The sequence below is a fragment of the Hemibagrus wyckioides genome, linkage group LG29 (genome assembly GCF_019097595.1).
Source record: "Hemibagrus wyckioides isolate EC202008001 linkage group LG29, SWU_Hwy_1.0, whole genome shotgun sequence".
Classification (NCBI taxonomy): Eukaryota; Metazoa; Chordata; class Actinopteri; order Siluriformes; family Bagridae; genus Hemibagrus; species Hemibagrus wyckioides.
The window spans coordinates 9,000,798-9,022,987 of NC_080738.1; the positions used below are offsets into that span (position 1 = coordinate 9,000,798).

At 36.4% G+C, this 22,190-nt stretch overlaps 2 protein-coding genes across 6 annotated transcripts in view; one reads left to right on the top strand and one right to left on the bottom strand.

Moving 5' to 3' along the window:
- Positions 1-6,108, top strand: part of map3k4 (mitogen-activated protein kinase kinase kinase 4) — a 47,724-nt gene extending 41,616 nt beyond the window's left edge. For all 4 annotated transcript variants that reach the window (XM_058384837.1, XM_058384838.1, XM_058384841.1 and 1 more), the window contains exons 21-26: positions 227-343; positions 489-648; positions 744-866; positions 2,149-2,255; positions 4,196-4,375; positions 5,168-6,108. In XM_058384837.1, the coding sequence (XP_058240820.1) occupies positions 227-343; positions 489-648; positions 744-866; positions 2,149-2,255; positions 4,196-4,375; positions 5,168-5,188 (708 nt within the window). In that variant the 3' untranslated portion in view covers positions 5,189-6,108. The remainder of the gene's footprint in view (positions 1-226; positions 344-488; positions 649-743; positions 867-2,148; positions 2,256-4,195; positions 4,376-5,167) is intronic.
- agpat4 (1-acylglycerol-3-phosphate O-acyltransferase 4 (lysophosphatidic acid acyltransferase, delta)) lies at positions 6,082-16,363 on the bottom strand. Of its 2 annotated transcripts, XM_058384843.1 has the most exons (10): positions 16,087-16,363; positions 14,645-14,861; positions 12,448-12,617; positions 9,891-10,052; positions 9,298-9,451; positions 9,047-9,149; positions 7,961-8,036; positions 7,212-7,410; positions 7,010-7,031; positions 6,082-6,474 (listed from the first exon to the last, which is right to left on the bottom strand). In XM_058384843.1, the coding sequence occupies exons 2-10, from the start codon at positions 14,820-14,822 to the stop codon at positions 6,429-6,431; spliced, it is 1,110 nt and encodes a 369-aa protein (XP_058240826.1). In that variant the 5' UTR covers positions 14,823-14,861; positions 16,087-16,363; the 3' UTR covers positions 6,082-6,428. The 2 variants fall into 2 exon arrangements, with proteins under 2 accessions (XP_058240826.1, XP_058240825.1); XM_058384842.1 differs by lacking the exon at positions 7,010-7,031 and having other exon boundaries at positions 16,087-16,361.
- Positions 16,364-22,190: the final 5,827 nt, after the last annotated feature.

A 22,190-nucleotide genomic window follows, 5' to 3' on the forward strand; every position in this document is an offset into this window, starting at 1 on the left:
TAAAGATTTACCCCAATAGACTATTGTGTAAGCAACAGGTGGTTCTACCAGGTACTAGTCTGAAGCGGTTGAATGTAGCATTTTTCAGTATTTTAATAATAATAAATATTAAATATGGACTTTGACAGTTTAATTTGCAGCACAGCTTGTGTGATATTGCTCAAGTATAACAGCCAAAATTGTGTAATGTTGCTCAGTTTTTAGTTTTTCTGCATTTTGTATTAAGATTCGTTTCCAGCCTAATGACCACAAAACAATAAAAGAGACTGCAGATGAGCTGAAAATCTTTGAAGGAATTAAACACCCAAATCTAGTCCGTTACTTTGGAGTTGAGCTACATCGGGTAAGGCTCTTTTTTTTTTTTTTTTTTTTCTAATTTTAAATAGCTTCTCCATTTTCCAGTAACTTCCTTTATCTGTATTATTTCATCATTCTTTCCTTCATTTGTGGTCTCCCAACTTCCCTCTCTCTTCCTTATTATCTCTCAGGAAGAGATGTATATCTTTATGGAGTATTGTGATGAAGGGACACTGGAGGAGGTCTCCAGACTAGGACTGCAAGAGCATGTAATCCGATTGTACTGTAAGCAGATCACTACTGCTATAAATGTGCTCCATGAACATGGTATTGTGCATCGTGACATTAAAGGTATGTTGTCCCTGATGTCTACACCATGTCACTGATAGGAACTTGCAGTGAAACTGCTTCACACTAATGCATTGTCATTGTCTTTGCCATTTTAGGAGCCAACATTTTCCTCACATCTTCTGGCCTCATAAAGCTGGGAGACTTTGGCTGCTCAGTCAAGCTAAAAAATAATGCTCATACTATGCCAGGAGAGGTGAACAGCACACTGGGTACTGCAGGTAAGGCTATGGTAGCTGGATTGAAACACCAGAGTCATTGTCCCTTCCAGGCCATGTAAAAAATATTAGCATAGTCCTGTGTTTATTTTAGTCCTGTGGGGATGTGGTAGCTCAGTGGTTATGGTGCTGGATTACTGATTGGAAGGTTGTGCGTCAGGACCACCAAGCTGCCATTGAGCATGGCTTTAATCCCCTGACTCTTAATCCTCAGTTGCTTAGTTGTACATATGAGATAAATGTAAGTTGCTCTGGATTCAAAATGCCATAAATTTATGGATGAAATTCAGCCTGACATTGTGATAACAGATTGGTATGTTACACGGAGGAACTGTGGCAGCGTATATGAAATTCATGTCGAGTTACTCAATTGCCGGAAAACTGTCCAGTTCTTAGAACCAGAGCCAGTGGAATTTCCACAATGGAATGATTAGCAATGGGAACAGATGACTCATACCTTTAAGGACTATGTACCTGGTGTTCGATTTATTCATTTTAAACATGGAGGGAGGGACACAAAGTTCTGGGCTAGACATTATGGAATAAGGGTTATTCACAGTAGTGTAGAAATCTGCCCATCAGCCTAAAATAGCCATTATAATACACATACAGGGGGTCCTCGAATTACGCCAAAAATCGCATTACGTCGCGCCGTAGGAACAGAATTCCGACTGTCATGACTGAATGTCGGAATTCACATATGTACATAAGTACCTATGTCACTCACCTATGCCGGCGAATGTAAACAAAGCCGTCTTGATACGTGACGACGTATTCGTCCGCTCCGCTCGCCAACAAATTTGTTTTAACGTCGCAAACGCCGTACGTCGGAATGATGGAACAAGACTTTCTTAATAAATTTATGGGAGATGGCGACGTAACCACAAAACGGTGTAGGTCGAGGACGTTGTAAACAGAGGACCTGCTGTATAGGAAATGGAAAAAAATTTCAAATCTTATGTAAAATGTATATTATTATTAATGTACTTATGTAAAATGACAGATTACTGTAATATTGTTTACTAACAGTTTGTGAAGAAGGTTGTGAGTTTGAATCCAAGGTCCACCAAACTGCCACTGCTGGGCCCTTGAGCAAGGCCCTTACTTAACCCTTAATTGCTCAGTTGTATAAAATGTCGCTCTGGACAAGGGCGTCTGCCAAATGCTAGAAATGTAAATGTAAATTTAAATGTAAATATGTTTACAATCCACAATCATGACTACTGCAACTTATACATTTTTTAAATCTTGCTTTCTTTTCCATTTCTCACTTTCCCTCTCTTAGCATACATGGCTCCTGAGGTCATCACAAGGGCAAAGGGTGAAGGTCATGGACGTGCAGCTGATATCTGGAGTCTTGGCTGTGTCCTCATTGAGATGGTCACAGGAAAGGTACTTGCTGCCTTGCTCTCTTCTTTTTATTTATAGCTGCAAACTTGTCACCTTTCTGCAAAAGGCATTTCTGTGTCCAACATTGAAATCAGCCATTCACATGAATTAACACCCATTTTTCAGCAGATCTAAAATATTGGAACATGTGACTGGCCAGTGTTTCTTTTTGCACAGGTCTGCCCTATTAGATTGATTGTTTAAACATTCAATAACTCTGAATGTCTTGATATTCTTGGTTTGAGCATTGGGTTTCTTTTCAAAGACTGCATTTGTTGTTAACAACATGAATACTAGAGCACTGTCTAATAGAGAAAAGCATTTTGAGGCTGAGAAAGGAGGTAACTGTGCATTGGGCATAGGCAATACAACAATTTGGAATGTCAAAGAAAGAAAGAAACTGTCAAACATGGGGTGGATTTGTGAAGATTTGGTATTCTGCTGGCCCTGTCATTAGAATACATGGTCGTGTTACTGCCAGCACGTATTTGAAAATTCTTAGTGATAAAGTGCATCCTATGGTCCAAATATTATTTTCAAACAATTATGCCATTTTCAAGATGATAATATATCTAATATATAATATGCATATCAAATGATGGTCCAACACCTTATTAAAAAAGAGATACAGTAATCCCCCGTTTATCATGGGGGTTAGGTTCCAAAACCACCTGCGATAAACGAAAATCCGTGATACACGGATAAAACAATAAAATTATTGTTAAACATACACAGAAAACATTTGCAAGCATATAGCGAGATGAATTTTGGGTAAATTCGTAGTAATATCACATTTATAGTGAGTACTGTATGTATGTATGTTCCTTGCCAGAAGCCTAAGAAAGTGCAGAGCGTTTGGGCGACATAACAGGGCTTGCAGAAAAAAACGTAAAAATACAGCATACACAGAACAAAACCAAACACTCGGGACAGTGACACGTGAAAAACTGGGATGCTGGAGAATTCTGCTTCCCTTTCCCCAACTGCACACATGGCCAGCAGCCAATCACAACCATGATTAAATGAATGGGGCATTCCGATTGGCCAGACTCGTTCCTCCAGCTGTACTGTATTCTGATTTTCAGCATCCCTGCACCACGCTTTCCTAAACAATGCTATGCTGTACAGTATTTGATATATTATTAACATTTTACTTTATTTTAATTAATGTTTATATTTTGTGATTAATAATTATATTTTTATTAATAAATGACCTTATTTCAACATAAAACCAGTTCACTATAAGGTTTGTGGATACTACGATATACCGGGAAAATCCGCAAAAAATTTGTTACAAATAAAAATCAGCGATATACCTGAACCGCGATATAGAGGGGGATTACTGTATTACATATTTAATCTGGGTTCACATTATTTTGCCTAACTATTACCTAACCTTATTTTGCCTAATTATTTTGTGTGTGTGTATAAAAAAAATGTAATTATCATCAATTGTATCTCATTGTGTAATTACACTACTCACAAAAAGTTAAGGATATTCGGCTTCAAGAAGAGTGGAATGCCATGCCTCAGCAGACAATAAGTTGACTCGTGAACAGTATGAGACGTCGTTGTCAAGCTGTAATTAATGGTCAAGGGCACATGACAAATTATTGAGACACTGACATTTTTTGTTGTGGTATACCCACCACTGTTGGCTTTTGTTTCAATAAATTGAAATGAGGAAATCACCATTGCATGCTTCTATTTAAATGTATATAATATCACTGTAGTGTGAACTTTACATTTTCCATAAATTTCACCCAAAAGCCAAATATCCTTAACTTTTTGTGAGTAGTGTATATTGTAAAATTACCCTTCCATTATCCCATTCCATTCCTTTATTACCCTTCCATTGTTTTTGCATTGACTTGTACGTTTCAGCTGAAAGAATAACCTTGCAGCATTTTTTTTGTTACATTTTTCCCTTTCTCCCTGTGTAGAGACCATGGCATGAGTATGAGCACAATTTTCAGATCATGTATAAGGTAGGCATGGGGCATAAACCACCTATTCCAGAGAAACTGAGCACAGAGGGGAAAGACTTCCTGGTCCACTGTCTAGAGAGTGAGCCCAAATGCCGTCCGACTGCCAGCGTCTTGCTAGATCACCCATTCGTCAAGGTCTGAATCTCATGCACACACAGTTTCCTTGTAATAGTGCTAAAATTGCAATTGCTATTGGCAGAAATGTTCCATGTATCATTTCTCAGTCTGAGGACCACATAAATTCCTGGAAGCTGTTTTAGAAATTTATTTTATTGCCATTTTTTACCATTATTTGGGAGAAAAAACAGTCATCTTTTTTTTTTCCAAAAGTCTTTTTTTTTTTTTTTTTTAAGTAACAACTTTATTATACAATTAATGAGTTTTCTTGTTGCTGATGTTAAATGCTTTTCTTAACCTGACTTCATAAATTCCGAGGGGCTTTCTGTGTCCTGCATTTGCTCATTGTCATATGGTATGACATAGTGGTGCTGTACACCTTGCACTACAAACACAACACATACAAACGTGTCTGACAAACTTTGAACACAAACATTCTCTCTTCACTGTGATAGAAACATTGCCATATGTATAGTACTTGGCTTTGTTTGGCATAGAAATGTGCTGCATTGTGCTCAATCTGTCACCCTGTCAGTAAGACATGTGACAGCTTTACACAGAAAAAAAAAAATATGATTAAGTATTTTGCTGTTGGTAGACTTTAACTCATAATAGGCATATGGATATTCCTAAGTTTGGATGTATACCTATATTACACTATCCAGTAGAAAACTGTTACAGGTCATTCTTGGTTGTAAAATTCTCTCAACGTCTTACTAGTTATTTAATCATTCATTTAATTAGTAAATGCCATTTTGATATTTTAACCTGTTAACCTTCTGCCATCTTTTTTTTATTTTTTTATTATAGGTCTGCACAGATGAAGAATGAAGCAGTGGTGGCCCTGCGCTCTATTTATGTTTACAAATGCTTGCACTACTATGTATGGTATTCTTAAGGAACTGTGGTACAAGGAACTTAAGGAACGAAGATGATGTAAATCTCTCAGTAGCTCAGTGATTGGTGGTGGAACTCTGCCATGTTTGAGAGCAGGTCTTACATGTTCAGTTACAGATTTAAAAGGGCCAGTTGGTTGTGTCAAATAGTAGCAGGTAGCTGTGGCACACTGTACATAATGTAAGAATAAGGTTTATTTTTTTGTATAAAGCATATTGTAAAGCCACTTGTGTCTCAATGGAGATAGATTCTGATTAGTAAACAACAAGGAATACATTTTGGGAAAAGGATTAGAAGGCACTTTTCATGTTCCCACTCAAAGCACAAATAATAAATGTGATCATCAGAGTGGGAGAAAGCTGGAAGAAATAGCTGCTTAGGGATTTATTTGTGCAAAAGAGATGCTTAAAAATTAGTCAAGGGAAATGTTTTTTTATGTTGATTTTAAATATTGTATTTTGTGTTTAATTCTTCAAGGACAATTGTTAAATTTTACGTGAATCTTTAAGTTGTGTTGTATTGGCCAGTGGTATGCCTTTAATATGTGGGTGCACAACTGAAGAGTAAATGCTTCACTTCCTCTCTAAAGAATCAACATACAGCTCACTCCACAACTGCCTTACCATAATATCTGGAGAGAAAATGGATTCACTTTTAACCTTATTTTTTTCAATTTGAACTTCATGTATAAACAAAATTACTCAAGGCAATAGTCATATGGTAATTGTATGCCTAAACCCTAGTAGCCAATACCTACTAAAACCCATGCATCAATATTTCTGGTCCTCTGATATTCCTACACTGTTTGCAATGTAAAGAGCAATTAATTAATAAACAGGTCAGTTTTTAATGAATGGACTACTGCATCATTAAAAAAAACATTCTGAACATAAATGAAAGTCACAATTTCAAAACTGTTTGGCAGCATTACCGCATACATTAATGTCTGTGTTTTCAAATTATGATGCATTCTGTTTTCCATATGATTAAGATTCACACTTCCATAACTGTCTTAGTCCATTTGGTTGTTACCCGCTTGATTTGCTGAACACTGCTTTTGCCCGCTCTTGATCTCTGGGATACGTGCTGCTGATATGTTTTTCTGTCCACGTTGGCTTTGCTCCTTTAGGCATTGTTATTTAGTTGACCACCTTTGTTTCCATAGCTTGAGCCCTTATTTATCTCTGTCTGGCCTATCATCCAGCGAACACCAAGTGATGCTGAAAAAGAAGGTTGGATGTTACCCTCTTGCTTTGTTGCACATAGTTTGTGATTCACTAAACAAAAAAATGTGATTCCCATACAAAAATGTGTATTCATTTTATGTGAAACTGGAAACCACAAAATCTTAAGCCAATCCAAAATTGGTCAGTTAACACTGATTCATTTGTTAGCAGACCTGTTGGCAAGCACCTATATCTGTCTAAACATCAGTTCTCTTAATTTCAGATTTGCTCCAGATGCAATAACATAATGCTGCTGTTGTATCATAAAGCTATCCACCTATGCACATGCTATTGTCATTAAAGGCCCACATCCATCTATAGTAAGATGTATGTATATATATATACAAGGTTATGCCATATATATATAAAACCTTGGCTAATTTACATAAGTGAATTCTTGTAAAGAAAACCAAAAAAGAAAATGGACGTATAGGACCTTTAACGCAGTATGGATTCATGCAGCATTAATGATCAACATTTCAACTGACATGCATGGAATCACAATTCTGAGAATGAGAGATATACTTGCCCCCAAACCACTTGATCACCTTCTGAATGAAACATGGGGATTTTTAAATTTAGTGTAAAGTTGAGTTGCATAAATAACTCTTCTAGTAGCACTGCCATAATTTAGTCCAACTTCAATTACTTTACTAGTTTTTGATATTAATCTTATTTTGTTTACTGTATTCAACATATCTGTTTTAGTTTTAATATGACACCCTCGGTACCTGCAAAGCACAGGACAACTGTAGTGAAAATGATGAAAGTTGACCCAGACTGGAACAACCGCAGCAATAATAAACAGAGGGGAAAGAGTAGAAGCAAGATCCAAAACAACCAATTGAGCAAGGCCCAGGGGCGACAGGGGGGAGTCAGTGTGGGGCCAGGGAAACAACCAGTCAGACTGTATTTTTCCTGCAACTCATCCTGTGGCAGAACAGAAAAAAAAAACCACATTTAATTTTGAGATCAGATCAATTTTGAAGAATTGGAGAAATCAAAATGATAGGTGATATGATATGAATAATGCAAATACTTAGAGGAGAGATTAACATTGTTTTCCCCAGAAACAGGACATAATACATGTCATAATATATGCTGTTGACAGTATAATTTGGTTAGTGAGCCCTTTATCCCAGTGACATTAAGATGTTAAAATTTAAGTGAAGCATAAGCATTGAATGCATTCTTGCCAGAGTAGCGGTGGTGCTGAAAATAAACACCACTGCATCTGCTTAGCAATGGTCCATTTTTATTGTATAGATGACAGAGGGGGTGACCAGTTGTGTGTAGCAACTGACAAGCTAATGTTAGTAATTGAATCTACAAAATGCAACTGAATGTAAGGGTATTTTATTGTTCTGAGTCTGAACAGAAATAGGTGGTCTAAAAACACATGCAATTCAGAATTATAGTTCCACTTACAGTTCCACTCCAGTTATTATATTCTTTTCTACTAAAGAAATATGGGTTTCACCTTTTCCTGGTAAAGTTTGTGGAGCCACATGGCACATTCAGCTTCATTTTCTGGGATTGAGTCCAGTGGAAGCCGCCTAAATAAAACACGCAAAATTGCCAATTGCCTTCTCTTAATTAAAACATGACGGACAGACAGTTGACACAGAATGTGTTTTAGGTACAGTTCCCTTAAAAGGACTAATTAATAATAAATCATCATTATAATAATGAAACTTCTTAACCAATTAAAACTACTACTACTTAAATTACAGGGTTAATCAGACTAGAAAATGACTTTTCATACAAACTGAGTTCAAGTCAGGATGAAAAGCTGTTGTGTTATGAATTTCCACAGCACCAGCAAGCCATAAAATAATACAATGGACTGTATGAATTAAAGAAACAAACTTGAAGAATTCACACAGAAGAACAGTATTCCATACACAATTTTTGCCCTTCAGTGGATACCATAGGAATACTTATCATAGGAATACTTAATTGCATACACACTAACAACTAAAATCCAACCACAGCATTTTAATTGATGCAATTTGCACCAGTCATTTAAAAGAAAATGTTGGGGAAATGTCCCAAGTCTACTCAGTATGTGGCATAAGTATTGGAAGTATTAGGTTCAATGCATTTCTTTGCACAAATAAGACAATGTTAAGTAAAACTGCATTATAATATTCTTTATCTAATATAATCTGTTATACAATTCTATGTAAAATATTCTATTTAAAATAATGGTAAAATTAAACATTTATGATATACATAAATATACATTAAATCAGCCAAGGCAATGTAATGCTGTAATGTAATGCTAATCCCTAACGTAATGCTAATTTTCTACGTCATGTATGGGTTCTGTTTTGTTATCAAATGTGCAGGACTCTTCATTAACATATTGTTTAATGCTTAAATGTATGCTTAAACATAAATGTTCATTTAACTGTCAATAACACCATAGGACAAACATTTATAAAATTGCACTGGAGAACAATGAGGGCACTATAACTGTAAAGTGAATGTTGCATGTGAACAAAAAAACTAACCTTTTACAAAAAGATCCAATATTTACATCAATGAAATCTGTCTTTCTTACCTCACATATAAATCAGCATGGTACTTTTTCCCATTTAGTATTCCTAGTAAAGTCGGGATTTGATTGTTTCTGAAATTAAGTGTAGAATCGTACACAGCAGTAACTACATAGGAGACACAAATTTAATCAGGAAATATTTAGTTAAAACTTAGTCCCTTTTTGGTATTTGAGACAAACAGAATTCAAAGCACAATTAAGGATTCTGAGTTATGAGTTTGATTATACAGGCAATTATGCTCAATGTTTCTCACCTGTTCCCCTTAGGTGCTGAACAGTAACACAGAAACCCTTTGTGCGAGGCAAGAGATGGTACTTGAGTTTGGGAAGTCCTTTTTTCTCTGCCACTTCCATACTAATCTTGTGTTTCTTCTGAGTGAAGCGAGTGCCTTCACAGTATAGAAGGAACTAAGCAAACATAATCAGAGCCTCAGGTAGAACATACAGTGTTGATTAATGTGAGTAAATTGCATGTGTTTTGCTCACATTATAAAATGAGTTAATTTCCAACATTAATTTAAATAATTATAAATGTAATCTATACTTTGAATGTTCAGGGCAAGTTGGACCTACACAATATTAAGCAGATGTTTTTAAAACATTGGCTGATCGGTGTGTATTGCCATGCAAACTTCTTGGAGGCACACTATTTTGCTCTATTAAATACTTGTATACAGATGGGACTGACTATTAAATATCTCAAAAATGAATGTGAAACATTTGATGAATTATGGCTTGGGTTGAGTAAAATTTTCATTATTTCATGGCTTGAATTAAATAGTAATTTTCATAAATCTGATTCTGTAGAAGTATAACTTAAAGCAAGTTATTATTAGAAAACCTTTACCCAGAAGTTCTCTGGATAATCCTTAAGGCGTTGAAGGCTCTGCACAACTGTTTTCTGATCTTCTTCCCATTTCCTCTTACAGAAGACGATCTCCAGAAAGTACCACATCCAGCCAATTACAGGAACAAATGCAAGTTCCTTCTTTGCCAGGACCTTTGAGCTCTGTATATGAAAAAGTTTACATAAAATTACCAGAAGAGGAGTGGATTGTATTTTTTTTTTTTTTATACAAACCTGCATGTTAAGTAATACAATAAATACAGAGTATACAAGAAGCGTCCATTTACTAATTATAATGCTGTCCTGAAGCAAATGTCTGTGCATTGAAAAAGTGATGTGTGACTGCTGCTACTTGCCATAACTGGGTATTAGTCACATAGCATGCCTATTAGTGACGCACTTCCCCAGCAAGATATGAAAGACTTCCTGAGTCATAAAATGAAAAATAGATTCCCTTGTATACTTCATAAACATTATTGTTTTATTTTGATTTTCAAATCGTTGCTGGTTCGCACTAAAATGAAATAAGAGCCAGCGTCTCTCCACTCTAATGCCTCACTGACTGTTTGTACTCCATGTTGTGAATGGAGCATCATATGCATCATATACAGCGGGTAAAATAAGTATTGAACACGTCAACATTTTTCACAGTAATATATAGAAATACATTTCTAAAGGTACTATTGATATGCAATTTTAACCAGATGTTGCAATCACACATGCAAAGAAATCAAACCATGTCCTTAAATTATGTTTAATAATGTGAAATGACAAAGGGAAAAAGTATGAACATGAAACATGAAAGTATGTAACATGAAAAACGGAGGAGCCAAAAGGCAAGGAAAGCCAAGACACCAGCTGAAATGAGTCAGTAATTAGAAAGCAATCCTGCCCCTGGTCAGTGCAAATAAATATCGGCTGCTTCAGTCCCAACTGATGGCCTATAAAAAGGTGTCTCTTTAGAAACATTTCATGATGGGTAAGAGTGCTCTCAAGAGTTTCACAACCTTATTGTTGCATAACATACTGATGGCATTATTTACAGAGGGATTTCAAAACTTCTGAATGTTCCAGTGAACAATGTTGGGGTCATAATCTGGAAATAGAAAGAACATCATTTCACCATAAACCAGTCATGACCAGGTGCTCCTTGCAAGATTTCTGACAGAGGGTGAAAAGAATAATCAGAAGAGTTGTCCAAGAGGCAAGGACCACTTGTGGAGAGCTTCAGAAACACTTGGAATTAGCAGGTACAATTGTTTCAAAGAAAACAATAAGTGATGCACTTAACCACCATGGTCTGTAAGCACACTCACCACTCAATACTCCATTGCTGAAGAAAAACGATGTTAAAGGTTGTTTAAAGTTTGCTGCACAACATTTGGACAAGCCTGTGAAATACTGTGAGAACATAGTCTGGTCAGCTGAGACCAAAGGTGAACTCTTTGGATGCCATAATACAACTGGAGGACAAATGGCACTGCACATCACCCCAAAAACACCAAACCAAAGGTGAAGTTTGGAAGTGGGAACATCATGATATGGGACTGTTCTTCAGCATATACTACTGACAAACATCATATAATTGAAAGAAGGATGAATGAAAAAATGTATCGAGACATTCTTGATCAAATCTGCTGCCATCTAGGATGATAAAGATGAAATGAGGGTGGACATTTCAGCATGAAATGATCACAGCTCACAGCCAGGGAAACACTCAACTGGTTTCAGAGAAAGAAAATAAAAGCTGCTACAAAGGCCCAGCCAATCACCTGACTCCCAATTGAAAATGTATGGAAAGAACTAAAGATTCATAGTTCATAGAAGAGGCCCACAGAACCTTCAAGATTTGAAGACTGACTGTGTGGAAAAATGGGCCAAAATCACACCTGAGCACCAACAGAGGCTTTTGTACGAAGTATTTCAGTAAGTGTGTTCAATGCTTTTACCCTGTGTCATTTCACGTTATTACACAACTCAATTTATGGACATCTATTGATATGTTCGATTTCTTTGCATGTCTGGATTGCATGGGCTACCAACATCTTGTGAAAATATGTCAATAGCACCTTTAGAAATATATTTACTGAGAAAAATGGTGACATGTTCAATACTTATTTTTCCTGCTGTAATATGCTTTATGATGCAAACATACAGGTCCATAGAAAATACAACCTGCTAAGAACTCTTTCCTCCTGTGGTCATTTTATTGTGGTTAGGATGCGAGAGTTTGATCACTGAGGAGACGTGTAAACATATTACAGTATTAATATTATATTAGAATAATAATATAATAAGTCCCCCTGATTAACAAGTTTTTTATCGTCTTGTTTGTTTTCCATGTTATATTGCATCCCCCACTGGATTTTTAAGAATAGTGCTCTTAGTCTGTGAACTACTAAACCAGTATCAGGGTGTATTTATTGTTTTCAGTGTAATTTTTGTACACAGGCACCAAATGCCATAATTGTGAACATTATCATTAAATTTAAAATTAATGTCCATTTAGCCAAACAGCAACATTTAAAACCAAGTAAAAATTCTGGATGTTTCTTACCCCTAACACACCAAACCTTTCGCAGAAGGTCCAACCACACAGAAAATCAATCTCAAAGTTATGGTTGAGGATTACAATGGCATTTTCTTTGCCATAGAAGGGGTAGGATTCAGGATCAGTGTACAGTGTACATTCTGTCCCAGACCACCATTCCAGGAGTGCCACCATCTCTATGCAAAAACAGGAGTGGAAAATGTAATGTCACATTCATGGGCAAACAACACATTTATTTAACACTTATTTTTTGACTTGCCAAACAAAAACTCATTTATAGTCTATAGTTCTTCTAAATCTTTTGATGGTAATAACTAAATACAGTGAGTTAAAATGCTGTTTGTTTGCTTTTTTATGCTTTTTTTAGGGTGATTTCAGGATTTTCCAGGTTTTGTAGGGTGTTTCAGGGGGTTGTGATTGGGGCTCATTGGGAAAAGGAAATATGTTTTGCAGTAAAATGTTTTGTACAGTAAACTGTCAAATTGTAACTGGGAAATTAATAAAAATAAAAAATAAAAAAAATAAAAAAAAAAACCCGTTTTCACTTACTTACTTATAGCAATATTTATGAAGTGACCAGAAGAGGAAAACATGTTAAAAATACTAAGACCCCTTCCTTTTCTGTGTTGCTCCCTATTGTTGGTAAACTAAAGTATCTGGTAACAAGCAAATAAAAGTGAAAACAATATATTTCAGCACACCCTATTTTTGAAATGCTTTGACCCCCATTTCAAATCATCCTGCTCTTATGTTTAAGCACCTCCACTTGTCTGTGATTGCACATGTCTGTGATTGCAGAATGCTATCTTCCCAAGCCTTAGTTAAGCATTCTATTATCAGTTATGTCTACATTCAGATTTATTTTGTTTTAAGAAAGATACTATTTCAGTATTAGAGGTGATTCAGACTAGAGAACTAGTATGAGAAGCATAGTTTTGTTAGAAGAAGGTCTATGTGCCTTAGGCATTCAGCATTAGAGCTCACGCAGTGCAACAAATGAGTGGGTGACTCAATGGCAAAGTCACACAGCAAAAGCTAACATAATGTCAAAGACAAGCGCAAACATCTTTATATATATATATATATATAAAATATGTATGTCTGTTATGAATAATGTGATGGTCTAATCTTCATCTTTTCTTACTTAAAAAATGCATTTAAGATTAAAAGAGTGAAAAACACTGCAAAAATGGCTTAAGAACAATTTTTAAGCACTTGGATCAGGTCATGTGACAAGCCATTACAAAATAATGCAATATAAGATAAAGGATTACAAAAAGTATAAGACTTTATTTTTAACGGACTACATTTTCAAAAGTCCCCAGTTTCAGTTTTTCCTGTGTTGAACTTTCTTGCACTGAAAACGTGCATGTGTGCATGAGTGTAGATGACTTACTTTTGTAGGACTGATGGGGAGCAAAAAGACAAAATGCTGTTGTTAGAAATTAGATTGAAAATGATAAGACCACCATTTCAGTTCCATGTTTAGAGTTAAACATATCAAGCAGCAGTAGTTTAGCTTTTTACATGTTGTTGGAAATTAAATATATCTTACACAAGTAATTATATAAAGACAGAAATACATTATATTTGACTGTTTTTCCAAAACAGTTTTCTGTCTGAATATCAAATGCCTCATAAGGAAGAGCTGGTACAAATGTAACATTTACAGTTACATTTTGTAATAAGAAGAGGTCATGCAGATCGACTTCTTTTAACATGTCATTTTATTATCAGTGACTATTGCAAAATTTCAGTATTGTGCTGCACCAGCAAATCAGCATAATTTTAACACTGCATGGGTTACTTTGTAACTTCAAACATCCCTGCAAATATGCAAGCACTTTGATGTGAAATGGACACTTTAAAATGATGTCCACAATTCAGATGACAAGATGGGGATCATGTAGAGGTAAACAGGCATGAGGCAAACTGATTCAGCAGCCATTTAAAAATGGTGCATCACATCAATGGCATGCCCCTTTTACATAAATATTGTTTTCCCCCTTTATTATTTTTTATTCTTTTTCTCCTACTAACCAAAACTGTGGTAACATTGTGGTAACTGTGGTGACAATTCATTTAGAGACCAACTACTCTTCTTTCAACTTTCTACTAATATATACACTAATACTAATAAAACTTCCTACTACTATAAACTTTGTTTGGCTATGTGAGCAAAGCATCAGTTATTAATACTTACGGCTGCTGATACAGTATGCCAGTCTACAGTTGACCTTGCGAGCCAGCTGTTTGTTAATGGCCCACAATGGCAGTGTGCATAACTGCAAGAAGTTGACTATGAGCCCACTGACTAGAAACACATAGCAGATGAAGAGATGACAAATGAACTGCATCTTAAACAGCCTGAAGAGTTCCATAGTAGAGCACCAACTTCTTTCCCCTGCCTCAGCAAATGCCTGCATAGGAAAGAAAGCAAAAATGCTAGATATGACTGCATACAGTGCTATATATCACACATATTTCATAATATTTTTGCCAATTTTCCTGAATGGTGTCTGTTTGCGTTACAGGATTGCAATGATTACATATTTCTTTCTTTCTTTTTCTTTTTTTTTTTTTGGAGAAAGAAATTCTCATAAGAAATTCAAAAGGAGTAATGCAAACATGGCCACAATAAAGAGGCTTGGAATATTTTTATATTTTGCCAGTCAGAAGATGACTTGTTTTTCTTTACATATAGTGAGGTGGTGGATGGTTGGGAAAGCCAACAAAATCCTAAATGCACAATTGATTCTTAATTTATCAAAGTTACAAATGAGCAGTTAGATACCACCTAAACAACCCAAAGGGGGATGCATTTAGCATAGCCTGTATGGACAGTGGGAGAAAACCAGAGAACCCACAAGAAACCTTTGCAAAACACAAGGACGAAATTTTGTCACACTGACACATGACTTTAGGATCAAACCTTGGAGCTGTAAGGTGGCAACATTGCCTGCTGTACCACTGTGCTGAAGCAGATCATAATCATATTTTCTGATTCAAACCATTATAATCTTTGAATGTTTAGGACATTCAAAAACAGAAAAAAAAATTCTCTGTTTATAATTATTACAGAGGAAAAATTACGCATTAAGAAAAAGAAAGGTCTAAAAATTTTATATCCTTACAAGAAAGATGCATTATTAATTATGAATCTTTCTTGTAAGGGTCATTTATTATTGATTATATAATTAAACATTTCTGACCGAAAAGCTTACTTTTACCCTGGATCTTTTAGGACTTTTAATTTAGAACTTTGCACAACGTAAGAGTCTAGGCAATCTGATTTCTGTCTGTCAAGACTCGCCCAACAGGTTATCTGAATAAACCATTTATGAATTAAACTCTTTAACTTTTAGACACTAAATCCAAAACTCAGTTATATATAATTGTTACGACACCAAACGTACTTTAACACAAGTGGCCTTGAGATAAAGTAACAGTTGCAAAAATATTAAGTTTGATGTGCATAAGTGTTTCCCTTAAAGAAAACCACCACAGAGGCCCTCATTCGGGGCGGGGAAGCTTTAAAATAATTGAAAGAGGATACTTAAAAATACTTAACAGTTTGACAGCCGAGTTATCTTAAACGAAAAATCACGTAAATGCAATTAAAGGACGAGTTAGAGTTTAACCTACCACTTTCTTCGCGTTGCTGGAAGAATAATTAATGAATCACTTTGTGAAACCACGCAAAGCGTTTCTGGAACAATAAATCGGAAATGCGAATCGCTAAAACGGGAGGTTTTGCAATACCCACGATCAAAAGCGTTTGGATTCGCTGTGATACACAATAAATCCCGACTTTCAGATATCTGCGTCTTTAGCATAATATCAGATCCCGCACACTGGTTAGAATGCGAGTGAAAGAGGTATGATGAACGTAATCCGATGACACACCCTGGCTCTGAAAACTAGGCTACTAGGCCCTATTCTCTTAAAGGGGTAGGCCTATAGACCTTCGTTCATATACTCGTATACCTAATGTATAGAACGGGTACTTAAACTTATTTGAATGTCGGGGAACCAGTAAAAAAAATGTAAAACTGTTTTTTAATTATATATATATATATATATTTTTTTTTTTTTTTTTTTTTTTTTTTTTTTTTCACAGAGGGTCACCGAAGTTTAGTGCTAGTGTTCATTCACCTTTTACTCCATCACCAGCAGCACTTTATTCTCCAGCGTGTACCTCCCCTACACACCAGTGTAAAAATAAGCCAATCTACATTTTCCTACTATGTAGTTGTATAATAGTCATTGTTGTTCATTTCATGTGGTTTATATGGCCGTTGAGCCATATATCGGACAGTTTACATACTGTCCTGCTGATTTGATAATGGTGTTGCGGCGCGTCTGTCAGATGTGTGCGCACGCGCGTGTGTATGTATGTGTGGTGTGGCCGCCATGCTCATGCTGTTCTTATTGTTATGTTCTTAACATTGCTTACGATGACATACAAGCTTATGCTCTGATTAAATGGTGGTTTGCATTCAAGCAGGTGTAGTTATGTTGGCTTATTTTGATAAAAGATGCATTTTAGGCTAGGCCCACCCAGTTTTCTCTGGGCCCACCCACATTGTGATTCCTGGCTACGCTAGTGATATATATCACTATATATATATATATATACATACTAGGTTGAGTTACACTGAGATGTCAGTGATTCTTAAAGGCCTTTAAACTGCTTTCTCAGGTGCTAAGGACGTTCTACACCTGCACTACTGATAGTATCCTGACGGGAAGCATCACCGCCTGGTTTAGGAACAATGGTAAGCAGGACAGCTGAGCTCTCCAGAGGGTGATACAGTACGATCAACAAAGTGTTGCATCTGCACAAAGTGACCGTATACTGTTTTTAATGACGAGACTGACATGAGTTTTTCTACAACACAACTTTACTGCTTGTGCACCGGATACAGGAGGGAAAACCTTTTTTTTTACACCTACTACGCAAGTGTAATCAAACAGAGAATCAGTAAGGAGTGCCGTAAGGCCAAACTGTGCAACATTTTGAATGCTATACACAACACAAAGCATCCGCATTGAGCTAACTGACCTGGAGATGATCTACATCAAGCAATCCCAGGAAGCCAGTGAAGGACCTCAGCCATCCCAACAATGGACTTTTTTCTCTGTTGTGATTAGGGAAGCTTCTTGAAGGCAAACGCACAGAGAATGAGGAGGAGGCTATTCAGGCCCTGAACCAGAACAACACCTTAGACCATGGACTTATGTCATAACACCCACTACATCATCCGAACTTTTGCTCAATTGCACAAGAGTACAATTGTACTACATGCACATTTTTGCAATTTAACAACATTCTAAATTCATTCATTGATACATCATTCTACTATATACAAATCTGAACACTGTATTCTGGTGCTACTTCTATATTTTTATCTATTTAGTTGCTATTTCAACATTATTTTCCTACATGCCCCATATGTTCTATTTTATTTTATTGTGTCTTTTTTTTTTATACCTTAGTGTTAATTCCACTTTTATTAGTGTTTCTATTTTCCGACTTTATTTTTCATATCAAGGACCATCGTAAATGACTCATTCACTACATATTGTAATGTATATGATTGTGTATGTGACAAATAAAATTTGATTTTTAAAAACATCTTGAAACAGTATATGGTCTGTAGAGATTGAGAACAGCTAACAGTTAATTGTCAGTAATGTCTACTTTTGGCAAAAAATCGCTGATATGCAGAGAACTTCTTCTGCAGTAGACTTTTGTATGACACAATTGGTGACCACCAGGGGTGTCGCTAGGGCTAATCTAACCCCGAATGTTTTATTTCGAATTTTGCCACCGGAGTGTAGCGGAATTAAGTAAATGTTGATCGGTTTAGTTGAGCACTGTTGCCGTTTACTGTACGCGATTTTGACTGACATCTCACTCACTGACACATAAAAAATCCCTGCAATCTCTTGCTCTGGCCACCTTGTATAGACCCCCAGGGCCCTACGTTGATTTTCTTAAAGAATTTGCACATCTACTGTCAGATTTATTGATTAATTTTGACAAAGTGTTAATTGTAGGAGACTTTAACATTCATGTAGACAATGCTAATGACGCTTTAGGACTCGCTATTTTGGATCTACTAAATTCCTTTGGGATTAAACAAAACATTAATAGACCAACTCATCATTTTAATCATATGCTAGATTTAATTATATCACATGGAACATATGTCACTGATATAGATATCCTACCTCAAAGCGATGATCTCATAGACCATCACACTTAGTGTACACTCTACCTGTAGAACAGATTAGCCGTGTCTCCCCATGCTATCGATTTGGTAGAAATATTAATCCAACCACTAAAGACAGATTCACAAGTAATCTGCCGGACCTGTCTCAACTTCTTACTAGACCCCTAAATGCAGATGATCTAGATGAAGTGACTAACAGCATAGGCACTATTTTCACCAGCACACTAGACACCATGGTACAATAGTCATACTCACGCCCTCAAGAGAGCAACCCGTAACCTCGAGTGAAAGTGGAGAAAAAACAAATTAGAAGTTTTTAGAATTGCATATAAAGACAGTATGTCCAGCTATAGACAGGCTCTAAAAGATGCTAGGGCCAAGCATCTGAGCAAATTGACAGCAATAAACCAGAACAATCCCAGATTCTTATTTAGTACAGTGGCTAGACTAACAAAGTTTTCCATCACAGTTTAGTAGTAGGAGCCTAAATATAGTGAGGAATTAACATTATTAATTCCTCACTATATTTAAATCACATCCCTAAACCTTTCAAGTTGGCAGTCATTAAGCGTAATCACTAATGACTTGTTTTTAGCTTCTGACCAAGGTTGCATCTCAATTTTAGTCTTACTTGATCTTAGTGCTGCATTCCAAACTATAGATCATAATATTCTTGTAGATCACTTACAAAATCAGACAGGTATTCAGGGACAGGCAATTAAAATGGTTTAGATCCTACCTGTCGGATCGATACCATTTTGAAGATTTAAATGGAGAACTATCCAGTGTAATGCCAGTGAAATACGGGGTTCCTCAAGGGTCAGTTTCAGAACCTTTGCTGTTCTCAATTTACATGCTTCCCTTTGGTAACATCATTAGAAGGCATGGGATTAGTTTCCATTGTTATGCCAATGATACCCAGTTATATATATCATCAAAACCAGATGAAATATCTAAATTGTCCAGATTAACTGAGTGTGTCAAAGATATAAAAGATGGAATGATCGATAATTTTCTATTACTAAATCCAGATAAGACAGAGATATTACTTATTGGTCCAAAAACCAGTACACAAAAGCTCTCACAATTCATCTTGCATTTAGAAGGATGTACTATTACTACTAGCTCAACAATGAAAGACTTGGGCATAATATTAGACAGCAACTTGTCCTTTAAAAATCATATATCCAATATTACAAAAACAGCCTTCTTCCCTCTTAGAAATATTGCCAAGCTTAGGAACATTTTATCTGTAGCTGATGCAGAAAAGCTAGTTCATGCATTCATGACCTCCAGACTGGACTATTGTAATGCATTACTAGGTGGTTGTCCAGCATCAAAAAACAAGCTACAGTTAGTCCAGAGTTATTACCATATCAAGAAAATACGATCATATAACCCCAATATTATTATCCCTGCACTGGCTACCTGTCAAGTTTAGAATTGATTACAAACTGGCACTACTTACGTACAAGGCTCTAAATGGTTTAGCTCCCACGTATCTAACCAGTCTTCTGACACGCTACAATCCATCACGCTCTCTAAGATCACAAAACTCTGGACTTCTGGTAGTTTCCAGAATATCAAAGTCCACAAAAGGGGGTAGAGCATTTTTGTATTTAGCTCCTAAACTTTGGAATACCCTTCCTGACAGTGTTCAGGGCTCAGACACAGTCTCCCAGTTTAAAGTAGATTAAAGACCTATCTCTTTTGTGGACTTTGATATTTTGGAAACTACCAGAAGTCCAGAGTTTTGTGATCTTAGAGAGCGTGGTGGATTGTAGCGTGTCAGAAGACTGGTTAGATACATTATCATCTGGTTCTGCTAATATTATGAACAGCAGCTACGCTAATTCCTTTCCACCTGTTCCTGTTTCTACCCATCCTGAGGAATCTGGAGATTGTGCCAGCTCCAGTAGACAAAGGCCAACCCTGCGAGGATCCTGAGTCATCCAGAGATGGACCAGCTCCAGCTGGATTCTGCTTCATGAGGGTATATCAAAGCAACGCTGCCAGCCCTATGTGGACTTTGAGGACGACAACAACCTACTAATTAATACACACGCTAACATTCTACATCACACTGTAAACTGTACATAACTGCAGAAAGGACATTGTTCATATCGCACTCTTCGGTGTTTAGAATAATTTATAATCACTCTCTCCAGTGTCAACCAAATGAGGATGGGGTTGCCTTATGAGTCTGGTTCCTCTCAAGGTTTCTTCCTCATACCATCTAAAGGAGTTTTTCCTTGCCACAGTCGCCACCGGCTTGCTCACTAGGGATGATTTTGTCTAACATCTATGACTTTTTAAACTACGTTTTTTGTTTCTTAGGTTCTGTAAAGCTGCTATGAGACAATGTTCACTGTTAAGAGCGCTATACAAATAAAATTGAATTGAATTGACTCTTTCAGGCTAAGCCCCTGATGTTTTCAAATCCTAGAAACACCCCTGGTTCACCCCAAACATGAAAAAAGTCAAAGAAAACTGCCCCATTCAGCTGCACACATGCATTTGCCTGAAAAACCGCTTTCCCTTACTCGTAGAGCGCTGAGACTTGCAGAATCGCATTTTCAGTGCCAGAGAAGCACAATGCAGAGAGCACACGGCGCTGTGGCAGGAAACAGTCCTGTTCGATGAAAAATGATGAAAGTTGACTTTGTTAAGTGAATTTTCATGGAATATCACTGTTTCCATGTTTATTATGAATTTTTGCACTTTCATGTAAAAAATCAAATTTTATATCAAAATTCATATTTTTTATCACTGTTCCCTTGTTTCTTAAGAATTTTTGCATTTTTATGTGTAATGTGGCAGGCAAAATTATTAATATTGAGTGTGATGAAGTTATATCTTCAAGCAAAAAAAGAAACGTTGGGGACTTTGGGGGGTTTTGGGAAGTGTGTCATAAAACAATTCACATTCCTGTGTACCTCCCCGTCTTCAAAGAGGCAATGGTGGAACTATTTTCTGGATCTCACCAGAATGTACAAAGAATGTAGAAGGTAGAAGAATGTACATTCTTTTACCCTTCAGGTTCTAATCTCAAGGAATACTGATAAAATATGATGATATACATACTGTATGCTGTTATTGATATTTAATGTCATTCTAAAGGTCTAATTTCCAAATCAGAGTATACTATATTAGTGGCAGTGTAGATAAGGAGATTTCCCTGCATTACAAATCAAACCGCTTTTTTTCAGTTGCACTCAATAGAAATAGAATTAACATGGACTAATGACCAACTTTTGGTCTGGTACTCTACAGAGGGCCGTTAACTAGAGACTAAAAGGCCCATTGCAGCCCTACTGGGATAATTTAATGCTGCAAGCATCAGTGTATAATCTGGAGCTTAGGGATGTGTGGCAGATAGCTCTCTTAACCATGCCAAATGAGCTAAAATCAAAAATGCCTGAAAATCTGAGATCTGGAGAATTTATAATTAAGAAAGAAGGAGAGAGAGATATAGAAATGTATGAACGATTGAAAGCAGCGTTGTTGGAG

Excerpts from the sequence above, each read along its gene's own strand:
- agpat4 (XM_058384842.1), bottom strand. The coding sequence starts at position 14,822 with ATGGAACTCTTCAGGCTGTTTAAGATGCAGTTCATTTGTCATCTCTTC. Across the intron at positions 9,452-9,890 it reads ATTATCCAGAGAACTTCTGG|TTCCTTCTATACTGTGAAGG; the intron begins GTAAAGGTTTTC and ends ATGTTTGCTTAG. Across the intron at positions 9,150-9,297 it reads TCAGCACCTAAGGGGAACAG|TTACTGCTGTGTACGATTCT; the intron begins GTGAGAAACATT and ends TCTCCTATGTAG.